Source organism: Dipodomys merriami, unplaced genomic scaffold (genome assembly GCF_024711535.1).
Source record: "Dipodomys merriami isolate MVZ:Mamm:240054 unplaced genomic scaffold, mDipMer1.0.p SCAF_274, whole genome shotgun sequence".
In the NCBI taxonomy this organism is placed as follows: Eukaryota; Metazoa; Chordata; class Mammalia; order Rodentia; family Heteromyidae; genus Dipodomys; species Dipodomys merriami.
In genome coordinates this window covers 18,342-35,485 of record NW_027204204.1, presented here as the reverse complement: position 1 = coordinate 35,485, position 17,144 = coordinate 18,342, and the positions used below count along the sequence as shown (strand labels likewise).

Here is a 17,144-nt window from a genome sequence, read left to right as displayed (position 1 = left end):
AGGCTTGTGTAACTTGTTAAATCATCCGTACCTGACACTGGAAGTTGCATCTGAAATGATTTTCTGTTGTTCTTCTTACAGCTTAAGTCACCCAAGAGACCAGGTAAGTGCATGATGTTACTGGCATTTGCAGTCTTTGTATCACATTGTTGGGAAAACATGTGAATACCTGCCAGGGAATTGTGGCAGTTTTGAAAAGTAAAGTGTGTGTTATATGCCCCAAAACAGGCATCACAGAAACAGAAGAGAACCATACACGCTGTCATTTCTGTGGGATTTATTATAGATTACCCACCCTCCTTTTTTTGATACTTAGTATTGGGGCTTGAACTGAGGTCATGGTTGCTGTCCCCGAGCTTTTGTGCTCAAGGCTAGTGCTCTGTCATTTGAGTCATAGTTTCACTTGCTTTTTGCTTTTTTTTTTTTTTTTTTTTTAATTTTGGTCGTGGGGCTTGAACTCTGGGCTTGGACGCTATCCCTGCGCTCTTCAGCTCAAGGCAAGCGCTCTACCACTTGAGCCACAGTGCCACTTCTTTTTGGTGTTTAATTGGAGATGAGTCTTATCTGGGCTGGCTTTGAATCATGATCCTTAGATCTCAGCTTCCTGAGTAAGTAGAATTACCACCATGAGCCACCAGTGTTGGGCTTCTCTTCTCTTCTCTTCTTTTCTCTTCTCTCTCCTTTTCTTTTTGTCAGTCTTACTGTTTAGCTAGGCTGGTCTTGAACTCAAAATCTTCTTGCCTCAGCCTCTCAAGTGCTAGCATTATAGGGTCTGTACCATTATCCCCAGATAGTGATTGTTACAAGTTTCCTCGAGTTCATTGGCATCAGTTTTTTTTTTTTTTTTGGTCCGGTCATGGGGCCTGGGCACTGTTCCTCAGCTCTTCAGCTCAAGGCTAGCGCTCTACCACTTGAGCCACAACGCCACTTCCGGCTTTTTTCTTTTCTTTCTTTCTTTTTTTTTTTTGCTTATGTGGTGCTGAGGAATCGAACCCAGGGCCTCAGGCATGCAAGGCAAGTGCTCTACCACTGAGCCACCTTCCCAGCCCTGGCATCAGCTTTGAAGGTGAGAACTGGGAATTGTTCAGCATGACTTGTGTTCTGGTTAAGGCCTTGGCGTTAGTGCTCTAGTGGCATTTCCTGGCCTGCCCTTGCTAATGCCACAGGCTGCGCTGACTTGCACTTTGTGGACCTGAGGCAATTCTCGTTGCAAATTAGCATTCTGAGCTGGAAATGTCTTTGGTTCTGAGCACTATGATTACTTCACCGAACCCTCTCCTACTGAGGACACAATTCTCCCTCCTGTGGTGCCTGTGGTCCACAGAAAAGGACAAGAATGATTTGTTTTCCCCCTCTGGTCCTGAGGCTTGAATTCTGGGCCTGGGTGCTGTCCCTGAGCTGCTACCACTTGAGCCACAGCATCACTTCTGGCTTTTTCTGAGTAGTTTATTGGTGATGAGTTTCGCCTGAGTAGTTGGTAGTGTGAGCCACCAGTGCCCAACATAATTTCTTTTTAAGAAATATATTTTTTTCTTGATCCGTTTTGAGTCCTCATGGTCATGGGATTTTCCTCCTACTCATAGTAACCTTGTACATCTGCACATTTGCCCTTTACCTCCCTGGCCTCAGGTTTCTCTTCTGTTCAGTGCTTACCTCATGGTTTTGTGGATCAGGTAACATGTAATGATGAGGAATTTTGTGGTGCACAGGGCAGATTGGGTGTCCACATTGAGTTCAGCATCAGTATGCTGATCAGTATGCTGAGGGACTGTTCAGTTGCACATCTGATGAGTCATAGGATTTCGTCTATGAACATCTGACACCCCACCTGGGCAGCATATGAGACCCCACTGCTTAAAAAAAAAATTCTGTCCTGATTCTGTGCATTACTCGAGTAATGGCTTGGTGGTCTTTAACATTGCCACCCTGGCAATGTTTGATTAAAGCATGTTGGCTGATGGGCTCACAAGTTTATAAAATGCTCAGTCACTGAAGTGTCTTTCTGGTGTCTCCAGCATCCCCATCCTCCCCCGAACACCTGCCTGCCACACCCACGGAGTCTCCAGCCCAGAGATTTGAGGCTCGAATAGAAGATGGCAAACTATATTATGATAAAAGATGGTAAGTTATGAGAAAACAGTCCTTTATTTTTGTCTGAGAATGGAACTTGAACTTGGTATTTGACCCTTTTGCTTACTGATGGTGTTCTATCATCTGACCATGTCTCTAACCCCAAAGGTTTTTTTTTTTCTTCCCTCACTGCCTATTCTTAATAGTCTCAGAAGAACCTCTTAGTAGAGTCCACTGTGATGGTTATTTCAGATCATTCTTCCTCCCCCCACCTCCCATCTATTTAACTGAGGATCTTGCACATGCTAGGCAAGTGTTTTACCCCTGACCTACAATCCTAGCCCTAACTTAATTTTCGTTTTATTTTGGAGACAAAGTCTCATTATATAGTCCAGGCTGGCCTCAAACTTGTCATCATCCTTCCTCTGCTTCTCAAATGCTGAGATCATTGGGAACTCTGAGTACTACACGTCAGCAGTTTATGAATACCTCTGTTAGGTCTTTGAAAGCCAAGCTTCCTCAAGAACATCCTTTGGATGGTAGCCTGCCCCTTCTCTGTGCCGCTTTCATGGGTGCCCTTGCCAGCAGGACCAGGACCTGCCCTGTTTCTCTTAACTCCTCTTCTGTGCACTAAACTTATTTGGCATTCTGCAGATAAAAGGATTTTGTGGTCAAGTCCATTCAGGGGAAGATTGTGCTAATTAAGATAAATGAGTTTCTTTCCTGCTCTGTCCCCGTGGGTCCTGCAGTTGTACATATTGCAGGTTCTAATGTGAGGAGGAGTTCTGTATTTGCCAGCTGTTCTCTTTCTCATGTGCCATCCCACTGCGGAAGTGTTCCAGAAAACTTGGAAACTAACCTTAGGCATGATTAGTTTAGCTTTGAACACTGAAACTCTCAGACTGGCAGCATTTTATCATTGGAGAGAATGGTGAAAGTATAGTAAAGAGCCCTAAAACTTGTCTGTATATTCATTAAGCAAACATTGCCTTTCATCTTAGATGTTCTCTTTGGTAGATACCAAATCACCCTGGGTCCTGCCACAGCTCTTTGAGCCCTGGTTCAGCATTGTCTTTATTTATCCCTGTGCAGGCAAACTTTGGAAATGGGACACATGGTTAAGCCTGCCTTTCCATTTAGTTACACGAGGCTGTTTTTCTGGGTTACTGTATGGTCTCTAATTTATTGCATATAATAATCTTTTAAGTTTTTCAATATTTTTATGTAGTGAAAAGTTCCAAAATTAGGGTGATGGTTATTTTGGCTTTTTTGAGGTTTATGTTAGTTACATTATGTCAGTTGGTTACCTTATTTATGCATGTTTGTTTGTTTGCATGTATCTGTGTGCATGTGTGTGCATATGTATGTGAGTGTATGCATGTGAAGGGTCTGGGATTTGAACGCTTGACATACAAGTGCTCTCTACCCTTTGAGCCGCACCTCCAGCCCTTTTTTCCTCCAGCCCCCCCCCCCTTTTTTTTTTGTCAGTCATGGGGCTTGAACTCTGGGCCTGAGCGCTGTCCCTCAGCTCTTCAGATCAAGGCGAGTGCTCTACCACTTGAGCCACAGTGCCACTTCTGGTTTTCTGGTGGTTTATTGGAGATAAGAGTTTCACAGACTTTCCTGCCTGGGCTGGCTTTGAACCGAGATCCTCAGATCTCAGCCTCCTGAGTAGCTAGGATTATAGGCGTGAGCCACCAGCGCCCGGCACCTCCAGCCCTTTTTGCGTTTAGTTTATTGTTGTCTGTTTTACCCTCCTGTGTCTCCCACCTACCTGAGATTTCAGATATAGACCATTATACCCAGCTTTTGTTGAGATGGAATCTTGTTAGGTAATTTTTTTACACTAGCCTTTAAGCCGAGATCTTCCTGGTCTCTACCTCCCAAGTATCTGAAGCTAAGGTGTGAGCCACTGTGATCCCTCAGTATCCATGAGGAATAAGTTCCAGGCCCCTGTCCCTCACCTAGCAAAATCCAATTGCATTTAACCTAAGGACACCTTCCTGTACAATTCTGTGTTGTCTTTAGGTTACTTACAATAACCCATGCAATGTAAGTTGGTATTATACCTATTTTTCTTATTACAAGAAAAAAAAGTCAATAGTATGAACACATTTTTTTCTAAATGTTTTCAGTGGAGCTTACAGATCCATAGGCTGTGTTCTTGTCAGAAAGTGATCTAGTCATGCCTGAAATCAACCATTTTCACTTACTAATTTTCATTGACTTCCTTGTGCAGAAGATGGAAGAGGCTTTTTTTGTGTTGTGTAAGCCTAACAGGGGTGACCTCTACCACTCTTGTTGGGTTGCTTTTTAGTGTTGTTTTAACGTTGCTTATCAGAACCTACCACCACTAGGTGGCAGGCCTGAGCTGCTCAACACAAGGGGAGCAAACTAAGATGAAAAATGTTTCTAATAATGAAAACCAAATAACCTTTAAAGATCAAGCCCACATATAAGAACCGTTTTGAAAATGGTGAGATTTATAACTAACATTTTTACGGATCTGTGCATCTCAAAGCCATGTGATATTTCAAATGATGTTCATTTTGTGATTGCATTGCTTCAGATCTTCCTCTTTCTAGACTCAGTCCTTAGATTTTATGAGACGTGTCTTGAGGGCGAAAATGCAGAAAAATCAAAAGTCCTGGTTCCTTAAAGAAAGGATCCACAGTGATGGATGCTTCATAATGTAAACAAAGCGGTCAAAATGTTCACCATCTTTCTGATGCTAGAGAATACATTTAAAAAAGAATGTCTATATAAACAGCATTTCAGTGCATTTCAAGTTGCTTATTCTATTTTTAATGTATTTTTAAAATGTGGCTTTCTGTTGTATTTCCTTGGGTTTGGCAATCAAGACTCTCAGTGAGTAGCAAGAGGTGCTCCCTGGTCCTTACAGCAGGGGATGCTTTCCCCTGTGCAGGACTGTCCCTCAAAGGTCCTGAGGTTGGCTGTGTTTGTCACTTGGGAGTCCTCATGTTTCTCTGTTTGGGAGACATGGCCTGTGGCTGAGAGATCAGCCGAGTCACTTTCTCCTTCCAGTAGCATAGTATTTTGGTAGAACAGTATTTTTGGCAAACCATGTTTCATTGAGTTTTAAATGACTTCAGCAAAATTGGGGTGAACACTTCCTCAGCTACATTTCATTTTGAAAGATAAGCATCTTCCTCTGCCCAGCTTGTCTGCTTTTAAAGCTTCCCCTCCCCCCATCATGCCTCAAGCTTTCCTCATAGTTTGATTTGGACTAATGACCTCTCAGAAAATACCGTGAAAGTAGCTGATATTTTAAAATAACAAAGTTAACTGATGATGCTGGTAGATCGTTTTTTTTTCTTCTTCTTCTTTGCTAATGTGAATCAAAAGTGAAGTGCTTCACTTGTTTAGTAGATTTAACCCTCCATCTCTCAGCTGCTGTTGGAACAGTGTTGCCTGGAGGTTCTAGAGCTGTTATGTGGATTCATGTTTTGGCAAATGAAGTGTTAATTTTAGGGTTCCCAGTAGGATACAAAACACAATTACATCTCCTCCTTCCTTGCCCCACTTTTGAACTTACCTTCTAAAGAAATTGCTTCCTTCCAAAGGAATAGTCATTCTAGTTCATTGGGTTTAACAATGAGGCCCACAGCATTAAGAGCTTAATTGTAGGGATTCCCAGGTCAGAATTTCCATTAGTAATAAAGTCAATTTGACATTTACAGCTCCTTCTCGAGGCTGTTTATAATGCTTTTCTTCAGCAGCTGAATCAGAGCTTGTAAAACAGGTTAATTTGCAAAAAAGAAAGATGGTGCACATTTTTTCTAAATTAGGTCTATTGATGTTGCTTTTGAGTGTTTTTTTCCCCCTTGGTTTCTAAATATGTTTTGAATTACTTTTCCCTTAATTTTCTTTAGGAATTGAACTTTAACTTGCTATGTTAAGGTTGTCATATACTTTCTATCATATAAAGCCCACATTTGAGTACTTATCAGAGAATTCAAATAACTTGGAAGTGGTGCTGTGGCTCAAGTAGTAGAGCACTCGCCTTGAGCAGAAGAGCTCAGGGACAGCGCCCAGGCCCAGAGTTCAAGCCCCATGACTGACCAAAAAAAAAAAAAAAAAAAGTAATTGAATTGTTTTCCCAGGAGAATGGTCCCCCAAGATCAGTGTGTTGTGCATGAGAATTGGGGCGGGGGGGGGGGCAGAGGGATGGGGGAAGCCCTGGATTCTTGGGCATCACTTGGCTTGGGAGTTGGTTGCTTTGAGGAGCATGCGGAGCCATGGTGGACACTGAGGCCAGCCATGTGCAACTGTGTGGTGAGATACCAGAGGTGGTAGCTCAGGGGCCCGCGGTTACTCCTGATGTTTACTGGTAGTCAGCCAAGTGGGTTGGGTTTGAGTGTTTGTTCTAAGCACAGTTGAAGGAAAATATACCTTATAAGAATTATTTGGCAGGATTCTATTTTTTTCTTAATTTTTAAAATTATTATTAAAGGTGATGTACAGAGGGGTTACAGTTACATAAGTCAGGTAAAGAGTACATTTCTTTTTTTTTTCTTTTCCTCTTTTATCCTGGGGCTTGAACTCAGGGCCTCGGTGCTGTCCCTGAGCTCTTTTTGCTCAAAGGTCATATCTCAACCTTCTGAGTAACTAGGATTACAGGCGTGAGCCATCAGTGCTCAGCAAGAGTACATTTCTTGCCAGGCAAGTGCTCTACCACTGAGCCACCTTCCCAGCCCAAGAGTACATTTCTTTCTGGACAGTGTCACCTCTTCCCTTGATTTTGTGGCAATAATTGGGCTTGAACTCAGGGCCTTGTGCTTACTTGGCTGGTGCTCTGTTACTTGAACCATGCCTCTAGTTCATCTTTTATTAGTTGATTAGAGATGGAGTCCATAGGACTATTCTGCCTAGGCTGGCTTCCACCTAATCCTCCAGATACCAAGCTCCTGAATAGCTAATAGTACAGGTGTGAGTCACCTGTTTTCTTTGACTTTGCGATACTAAGTTTTCTTTTTACCCCATACTTAGTGTTTTCCAATATCATAACTTATAAGAAGGTATTATTTACTCCTCTCTCTCTTTTTAAAAGATTCTCACTCTGTAACAGCCCTGGCTGGCTCCAGTCTTATCCTTCTGTTTCAGTCTTCTGAGTGCCAAGATCACAGGCGTACCCCCCACCACATTCGGCTTATTTTTTTTTTTTTGCCAGTCATGGAGCTTGAACTCAGGGCCTGGGCCCTGTTCCTGAGCTTCTTTTGCTCAAGGCTAGCACTCTACCATTTCAGCCACAGCACCACTTCTGGCTTTTTCTGTGTATGTGGTACTGAGGAATCGAACCCAGGGATTTCATGCATGTTAGGCCCTGGGCTGTATTTTTTTTTCTCTATATAAGTAATAAGAAAAATGAAAGGTATGTAATAAAAAGAATACTACTTTTAGTTTACCATTTTTAGTTTCATCTTAGCATGTTAGCAAAATTTCATTGTGTCTTCAAAATTTCATGGGAACATAGTGGACATAGGTTTTCTTCTCCACCTAGTTCTATATTGAGTATGCTTCCTGCTAATCATGCACTTCTGTATCAAGCCCATCAGCTTGCTTTTTAAAAGTATTTAGGCAGAATCAGAATGAGTTGAGACAGGTTGCATTTTGTTTTGTTTCTCTTGAATAATTTCCAGTCACCATAGAAAGAGTTAGCGAGTTGCTGTGATCTGGTTTAGTGTTTCCTCACACACTGTGGGACACCAAGGCTTTCTGACCCAGTTTGCTAAAAGCAAACTAGAGAGCTTTGATCTAAACAGGTCTCACCATTCTAATTACTTTCATGATTGTTTTCAAGAAGAGAGTTGACATGGAGCCCTAAGTTCTCTGCTCCTAGGTAACAGGTTAAGAGTGCTTATAACCTAGACTGCAAAATCCTTGCTGTGGGAGAGAATTACTTCCTTTGTTGGGACTCTTAGCACTCTGTCATCTTGTTATACCTGCAGAGCAGAATCTGCCTCCTTCTACCAGAGAACTGATAGTAAGATGCTTTATATGAATTTAGAGATCTGTGTAGCCAGAATGACCAAAGGTCATCTTCTTGATTGGACTGGGACTGGCCTTGTCCAGGGCTGGCAGCATTGGCCAGCTGATCTTCCCGGCTTGTGTCCTCCATCAGCTGCTCTCTCATCCTTTTGTCCCACTGAGCTTTGGCTCAGTCTTCCTTTTTCTGTGGAAAAGTGGATCAGAGAATGTTACTTTAACATTTTCAATTCATGTTTTGAACTGGGTCATATGGTCCAAATACAGAAGATAGAGCTTTCCAACCCTTCCCTTGGTCTCAGCTCTGCCTTCCCCTTTGTAGAGGGGCCTAGAAATTTAAGTTGCAGACCTACAAGATTTGAGGTCATCTAATCCAAGGACAGAGGCCTTTAAATTCAACTCCCTGAAATCCAGATGCTTGCTCTTGATTAATTATATTATTGTGATGGCGGCGGCGGTGTTTGTTTTGTCTGGTTATGTTCTTACTAGTTTTGCATCTGTGTTTCTGGCAGGTACCACAAGAGCCAGGCCATCTATTTGGAGTCAAAGGACAACCAGAAACTGAGCTGTGTGATCAGCTCCGTTGGAGCCAATGAGGTAGGAACCAAATATCCTCTGTGGAAAGCAAGATGTGCCCTGTGAAGTGTGAGAAGTAGGACAGCCCTGAAGTAAAGTGTCACTGAGGAAGTAGGTCGTGTCTTCTGTGAGTTACCCTGGAGGCACTCACGGCCAGCCTGAAAGTCCCTGCATTTGCTTGCAGGCCATCCATGCTGAGTCTTGGTGAACTCCTGATGCAGTCACTGATGTGGGAGCCAGAGAGACTTAGAAGGCTTGACTGAGTCTGTGCAGTCACCTCTTGCTGAGGGAGGAGTTCCCCTGTGGAACACACTCTTTCTCTTAGCATGTCCCTGAGTACTATCAGGCTTGCTTCTTGCTGTGAGGATTTAATGCTGTATTTGGTACAAGGTCCCGCACTGAATAAGTGCTTGGTAAATAGGTGCTGGTCCAACCAGCATTGACTCCTTGTCTGCTCCCTTTCTGACCCTATGTATCCTGTGCTGGCTGTGAACCATGAACTGCTGGGTTCGTGCCTCTGGGGCTTGGTCTCCTGGTCCTCCTGCAGTCTGGGGCCTGTTGTCAAGTTGCTCAGAGTTCTAGCAGCCAGTGAGGTCCCTGGGCTGTGAGTTCTCCACTGGTTGGCCCCTTCACCATGAGGATGTCAGCAATGTCTAACTTGCATTGTTAGGAGTTAAAAGTTTAAAACTTCAGTAGCTGGACTGACTGGATCTTTTTATCAGTTCACAAATGTCTGCAAAGAAATTGATTTTTATGTGTCTCCCTCGGTAAGTTATTCGTGCCAGTGAGCAGTAAATCTAATGAAACTGGATTATGAAATAACTTAAGCCTCTTGTAGTCTCCCAGCTTCCTGAATTGAAAATGCCCTCAAATGTGACTAGTTTGCAAATTGGTTGTTTACTTAAAAGTTACAGAGAGCCTTGGAGACAAATGACATTATTCCCTGAGTTCCGGATCTGTGAGTCTCCTCCAGCCAAGCCAGAACCAAGAGGGACCCCACAGAAACACCTAGTGTCCTCAGCAAGGAGGTGTACTGCGTTTTCATGATGGAGTGCCAGTACCTGGCTGTGGGTACTGCTTCACAAAGCCATGTGACTTTGTAGTCTCAGCTTCAGAACCATTATTTTCCTGTATGACACCTCAAGGAAATCAGACACGCATATCCAGTCCTGGCACCCCATTGCAGATTGTCATGATGCAGTATGAATCGGTGTGAGGAGGAAGGGCTGATGGTCTTAGACTCTTCAACGGTAGAGGCCCCAGCACTGCTGGTGACTTCCTGATTTGGCCTATCTATGGGTTAGTCTTCAGTTTTAACATGGATCTTTAAGGCTTTCAGAGGCTTATCTTCATGTGAGATCCTTAACGTGTGTGTGTGTGTGTGTGTGTGTGTGTGTGTGTGTGTGTGTGTGTGTGTGTGTGTGTGTGTGTGTGTGTGTGTGTGTGTCTGTCTGTGTGTCTGTGTGTGTGTGTTCCTTAACTTGGTGTGTGTGTGTGTGTGTGTACGCACATGCCAGTCCTAGTCCTGGGGCTTATACTCAGGACCTACGTGCTGTCCATGAATTCCTTTTGCTTAAGAAGCACTCTAGTACTTGAGCCACAGCTTTACTTTCATCGCTTTTTGGATCTAGTTTTTTGGAGATAAGGATTTTATGGACTTTCTTACTCAGACTAGCTTCAAACTCTGATCCTCAGATCTCAGCATCCTGAGTAGGATTACAGAAGTGAGAAGTGCCCAACCCTTGTGTCATTTTTAAACCACTGTTGTTGACTTTTTAAGTCTCTTTTGCTAAATAATCACATAAAAGAAATGGAGATGAAACTGAGAATAAGCTTTTGTAAAACCCAAAAACTGAGTTGGGAAGAGGAGATGTTTCTGGAAGCGTGTTTATATAAGTTTCCAGCCCTTTTACAACATTCTCCTTGCAGCCTGTTACAGAGAGCAGGTGAGTCAGGCATGCTTTGGGGGGGGAGGAGCAAGGGACTTGGATGTCAGGTACCAGCACCACATGGACACAAAGAGCTGTGGCCTTGCTGACCTTGACCTCTTCTGTAGAGCAGGGCAGACCATGACAGGTAGTCCATACTCCATACTTGATAGTGCTGCCCGGTACACAGCATAGTGTCTGGGGTATGGTGGAACCCTGCACTCCAGTCCTGGCCTAGGATGCTACTTGCTGGTGTGCTTGTTGACTCTGGCAGTCCTGTGCTGCCTGGTGTACTCTGCTCTGCAGAAGGGTGTGTCTGAGCCGCCTGTCCATTTGTGGTGGGGAGGAAGGCTGAGCCTATAGGCCTTCAACTCCCATCAGCATCAGCTCTTTTGGTGGGAGACGTGGGGAGGGCAACTGCCACAGTATTAAAAGGCTGTGTGACTTGGAAGTTCCTTGAGGAAAGGAACCTATTCCCAGATTTGATTGGAAAGTTGATGTTCATAAGTATGTCTCTAGATCTCTGTGCTGCCTGTTGTCTCATCAGGGATGTGGGAAGGAAGGATGGGAGAGCAGGTGCAGGCTCACATCTTTTTCCTGCAGCAGTGAGCCTTTAGAGTGTCTTGTGGAGACAGGCTGTCCAGGCAAAGGGGACCCGCTTTCTGGTCATACCTGGCCCATGTAGATACTCTCCTGTCTGGGCAATTTGCCTATCAGTGTTGAGCCTCTCTCATCTTGTTCCCTCTGCTGCCCCCACAGATCTGGGTGAGAAAGACCAGCGACAGCACCAAGATGAGGATCTACCTGGGCCAGCTTCAGCGCGGGCTCTTTGTGATCCGCCGGCGGTCAGCGGCTTGACTTTCTGCAGCGTCTCTTCTCCCCAGACCCTTTTTCTGGAGTGCTTTTCATTTTTGGTTTGTTTTCTTAATAGAAAATTCTTAACTTACCGGGAATAGCTACTTCCTTGGAATGGAGGACACTTGCGGATCCTGCCAGGCAGGCTGTGGCTGGCCACTTCCGTCCCTGCCACTCCTCCCTGCCTCGGCCTCCTTCAGATGTCAGGCACCACGAGACCCTTACTGTCAGGAGTACTTGGGGGTTTGATTTACGTTATTTGTATTTCTTTATTTTGTACTTATACTTTGACTTTTTGTTCAAACCTTGAGCTTGAAGGGAGAGCTGTTTTCCTTACCCTTAGGTCTTTCTATCATGAAGACGAGCAGGAAGGAATCCACTGATCAGTGTATTTCCCTGTTTGCATCTGATGAGTGCATCACACATCTCCTTCCCTTGTTGGGCCCTACTCACTGTGGCCCCAGAAGCCTGGGGCAAAGGACCAGGCAGAAGGAGATTGGTTTTCCTGGCTCTTGGCCTTCTCAGAGAAACAAATGCTTGTGTAACAGCTAGCACGTGCCATATATGCCACTGGCTGTCCGGAGACTGTGCATCCAAGTAATTGGGACTGGGGAGCTGACATTTTGTATCCCTAACATGCTGAAGTTACCATATTTTAAATATTATTTAATGCACGTGATTTATTCAAACATGTCTGCTCCTCCTCAGGCTAGAACAAGAGGCAGTAATTTCCAGTTTTCATTTGTAATTCTTTCCTCTCCCCAGTTCCAGATAGCTAGAAATGTTGCATACCTCGGACCAAGAGTCTACGTATGCTCTAGTTAGTGGGGCAGCGAGGCTGGTAGTGCAGTAGTTGGGGATCTGTAGACTCCTTTATAAGTCAGGGTCACTGATGCTGATGCCATGGCTGGGTGTCTTTCTGTCGGACACATAATTCACTGGGAGATAGGGCTCTGCACATGACAGGATGCAGCTAGAGGATAAAGAATCTGTTGTCACACAACTGTTAGTACCTCTCTGGGCACCTTAGGACGTCCTTGTAGTATTCCCTTTGGTCAGGCCCTTGGATGCCATTGTTGTCTGTGTTGTACATAGCCTACAGCAAGTTGTGGTGACAAGTGAATTGCTGACTCCTGAGTTCTGGCTTCCACAGAGACCAGACCTTTCTGATTGGGTAAAGACTTGTACAGATAGGTTTTCATTTTAATTTATTCTTTCATTTTCTCCCTGGTGTTGGCAGGATAAATGATGTTGTTTATCAGAAGTTGTCTAGGTGTTCATTCTATTTCTTCCCTGCCCCTCCCCCATTGTTACCATGTTTACCACAGTGCACCATGACCGTGGTAAGCAGAGGCTCCTTCCCTCTTGACAGTGCTTGGTGGCCCAGGCTGTGATTGAGGATGTCTCTTGCCACTGGCGTATGTAATGTTGCTTGCCAGGGTGCTGCAGTGAGAACTTAGTTAAATATGTTTAGTATGTTTTGCCATCTGAGGTTTTAAGAGAGATTTCAACCTGTCACCTCCCTTGTCTTCCCACACAGTACATTAAAGTGTGTTGTGGCTAGGGTCCCATCCACGGTCAGAGGGTCTGCGGTAAAGCAGTGGCATGTTGCCTTCTGTTCCTCACGTGTCTGAGTGCAGCTTTGTGTTTTGGTGAAGTCACCCTCGGCCTGAAGGCTGGGGTGTGGCCACTGCCGCCCTCTCAGTACCCTCAGAAGCCTCAGTTGTGACCCAGTAAGAGGAGGGGAAATGCAGACTCAGGACAAACCACAGTGAATTCCCTCACCTTGAGGTAGGAATACAGCAGCCAAGAGGAGAGGCCTGTGAGTGGATATGGTGGTTGTCTGTGAGGGATGGAACACAGCTGGAGGGAATTCAGACAGACTCCTAGAGGAGAAGAGGCTAGGGGGCTGTTCTCACCCCACAAGGTGAGAACCCTTGCAGTAAGCCTTCAAATCAGGTGAAGCCCCAGATTCAACTGTGTCAAGCAAGGGGGCATTTGGAAAAATCAGTCCAGACAAGTCTGATCAAGAACCTGCTGGTTGGTTGGTGTGACTGGAATCCTAGCTCCTCGAGTTGGAGAGCGGTGGGGTAAGGCCAGTCTGGGCAGAAGTTAAACTCCATCACAATCAGTAAAGCTGTGAGTAATGGCATGTATCTGTCACCCAGCTACATAGGAGGCATACATAATAGCATCACTGTCCAGGCTGGCCTGGGCAAAAACGTTAAGACCCTATTAAAGAAAGAAAGCAAAAAAAAAAAAAAAAAAAAAGATGAAGGGCATGGCACAAGTTAGATCCCTTGTCTAACAAGGTTCAGGTCCCTGAGTTCAAATCCCAGTACTGCCAAAAAACATGCACACATTTTCTGTGAGCCATGCCTCCAAGTACCACATCCAGTGTTCGTTGGGGATGTTGTGTGTCCTCTCTCAAGCCAGGGTCTTTGTGAACAGTTTGCAGACCGGTTTCTGTAGCTGTACAATGCCAGGGCATTTCTATTCATTTTTATGCCAGTGTTTTGGATGTTTTAACTACCTACCTTAAAAGTTTTCTTTTTGAACTTCTGACTGGGTAAGATCCTCACCACTGATCTATGAATGGAGCCTCATGAATTTGTGTAGGAGGTCCTGTGTCAGTGCGGGGTGGCTTTTCTAAGTGAAATAAGGAGGGGCAGGGTTGGGGTAAGGGTCACGGCTTTTTTTTAACCTGACTTGGTGTGGGGGTGGGGAATCTTCTTATCTACAGTATTTTTCTTTTAAGCCTTGAATTTTTTGCTAAGTAATTTCCTCCTTATTTAAAAATTTTGTCTTTATCTGGGAATTTGAAATCTCAGTATTGAGTGCATCACCAGTTTTTCCAAAGAGTCTGAACCATTTTAATGCCAGAACCTGGTAAATCTGCAGCCATTTCAAGCAGCTGGTGAGCTTTTTATACATTTTAGGCTTGTTACCATTAAATGTCTCAAAAGGTGAATGTAAATTGTAAAAAAGAATAGGGTTTTTGTTTGTTTGTTTGTTTTAAATAAACTTTCCAAGAGAAACAATCCAAGGCTTGTTGTCTCCATTGACTTGATAAGTGATGGAATGAGGTTGGGTTTTCTTTCATTGATGAAGCTGGGGGAGAGGGAGGCGTGGACTAGACATGGGCTCATTACCAGGGTAGAGTCAGATAGAGTAGCATGCCTGAAAGCCTAATACTCAATCCCCTAGGTTTATAAAGAGCAGTTGCAAAGGTAATGCGCTGTGTAATTGTTGGAGATGATGAAAGAATCTAGTGAACAATGTGGAAATGTAATTGGCAGTGGAGAAGAGAAAGTAAACTCGGGACTCATCCTGTTTTTGTCTGGCGTGCATTGTGAGGTGGTTCTCTTGGTCTTGAGAGCACAGCCATCCCTGGGTTGAGGACAAGGCTGCCCTTGCTGACACACGGCCCTCCCTCCTGGGCCTACCCAGTCCAGCCGTGATGATGCGGGGCGGGCGCAGCTCGATGTCTGTGTTACACATTAGGGCAGTGGGGAGCAGTGGTGCCTACAAGCAGAGAAAGTGCACAGACCTGAGCTGACATTGATAGAATGTCCCAAGGTGAGTTCATTCCTGTCACTTAGTACCTGGATCAAAGTGATATTAGAAGGATTCCCCCCCCCCCGCCCCCCCCTGCCCCCGGCTTCTTTTAAGATCTCTCCCCAACTAGTTTTCTTTTCCTCCTAGAATTGCTGTAGCTATGTCTGGAATGTTCCCCAAATACTCATGATGGTGGCTTAGTGCCCAGCTGGGGTGCAGTTGGGAGTTGTGTGTGTGCTGGAAGGGCATCCATCCCAGGGCTGGCCCAGCCCTGCTTCCTGCCCTCTGCCCGGTGAGCAGCTTGTTCTACCAGAGCTTCCGGTTCTGATGGAATGCAGCACCAAAAAGCAGCTGACCTCAAGCTATAAAACGTTTGAACCTGAACTTTCAAGCTTTTTTTTGCCAGTTCTGGGGCTTGAACTCAGGGCCTGGGCACTCCCCCTGAGTTGCTTTTGCACAAGGCTAGCACTCAACCACTTGAGCCACATCTCCACTTCTGACTTTTTCTGTTTATGTGGAACTAAGGGATCAAACACAGGGCTTCATGCATGCTAGGCAAGCTGTCTACCACTAAGCCACATTTTCAGCCCCTCAAGTCTTTAAGTTCTCACAGATACTTTGTTACAGTAATGGAAGGTTAATTATCACATGGTTTCTTTCACAGATCTAGAAGAGCCAGGTACCTGGAACTGATGAGGGATTGGAGAGTAGGTGTGGCTAAACAAGAGTTCAAGCCTCACAGACTCCTGCTTGTTTCCAAGAAAAAGGAGGCTTGCTCTTAATGGGAATCAGACCCACCTTGTCCTGAGCACTTCGTATGTACCAGATCCTCATTTTGGGGCCTGTATAGCCAGATAATCCTACCTACTTGGGAGGCTGAGGCAGAAGGGTCCCACATTTTCGGGCCCAGCTTGGGTTATGTAGTAAGACCTTACCTCAACAACAAAAAATGGAAAGGGCTGGGAAGGTGGCTCAGTGGTAGAGGGCTGGCCTTGCATGCATGAGGCCCGGGGTTCGAATCCTCAGCACCACATAAGCAGAAAAAGCTGGAAGTGGTGCTGTGGCTCTAGTGGTAGAGCACTAGCCTTGCGCTGAAGAGCTGAGGGACAGCGCCCAGGCCCAGAATTTAGGCCCTACAACCTACAAAAAACAAAAACAAAAACGGGGGGTGGGGAAGGGCACTAGACAGAATGAAGCATAGTCACGATTTCACATTTTGGATATAATGTGAGATCTACATTAGCTACAGGAATTTAGGTCTTTTCCAGAATAGATCCCTTACCCCCCCCCCCCCCCACACACACACACTGCCACTGATTATTAAGAGAAAAAGAGTAGGTATGTTTGTGTTCAGGAGGCTTACTAGGAGAGAGAAAGTAGATGAGACACAGCATCAGAAACGAGATGCTTAATCCCTTTACCCATTTTCTTTAATCTCTAATCTTTTATTTCAAAGAAGATTCAGATCTATAAAATATGGGAAGGCCAGCAACTAGAATCTTAATGATTCTGCCCTTGATTTCTCAGCAGCTGGAGACTTGGCAGTGTGTTCTGTTTCTTCTGTAGGGTGGCCTTGGGTCTGTCGGTATTTGCCTCTAAATGCTGTGGGACAGGCAAGGGGTTAAAATAAATGATAGCCCAGAGCCTTTCCAAAGCAGTGTTCCCAGCCCTGTGGGATCTGCAGCACAGATCACTGCAGAGCGGAAGTCAGAGGACACTCCAGGCTAGCAAGCCCCTCTCTGTAGCTGATAAGACTAGCATCTGATAAGATTAGCCCCTCTATTTACCCATCAGTTCTCTCCATAAACAAATATTCTAACCAGCTTAGCTTTGGATATCATAATTTCTGTGGCTCCCAATTTGAATGCCTATTAATTACCCCCTCGTGTGTGTGTGTGTGTGTGTGTGTGTGTGTGTGTGTGTGTGTGTGTGTGTGTGTGTGACAATCTCAGTAGTAGCACATATAAGCACCTACTATGTGTGATTGGTTAAGTCTTGATTGCCCACCTTAGTGGATTGAGAGAGGCCTAAGAGATTTGTAAAACAAACTTCAGGGTATGCCAGGATGCTCCCAGAGATGATTAGATCAGAGTGCTCTAACCTAATGAACGGTTTAATCCACTGATGGCTTAAAAGTTTTGAGGGGGTGGA

The 17,144-nt window shown here is 44.8% G+C and overlaps 1 protein-coding gene across 1 annotated transcript in view; it reads left to right on the top strand.

Annotated features, from left to right (window-relative positions):
- The window catches only part of LOC138837693 (sin3 histone deacetylase corepressor complex component SDS3-like), a 30,913-nt gene extending 16,513 nt beyond the window's left edge, over window positions 1-14,400 (top strand). The window contains exons 9-12 of the mRNA XM_070036634.1: window positions 82-103; window positions 2,016-2,121; window positions 8,589-8,673; window positions 11,340-14,400. Of these exons, the coding sequence (XP_069892735.1) occupies window positions 82-103; window positions 2,016-2,121; window positions 8,589-8,673; window positions 11,340-11,438 (312 nt within the window). The 3' untranslated portion in view covers window positions 11,439-14,400. The remainder of the gene's footprint in view (window positions 1-81; window positions 104-2,015; window positions 2,122-8,588; window positions 8,674-11,339) is intronic.
- Window positions 14,401-17,144: the final 2,744 nt, after the last annotated feature.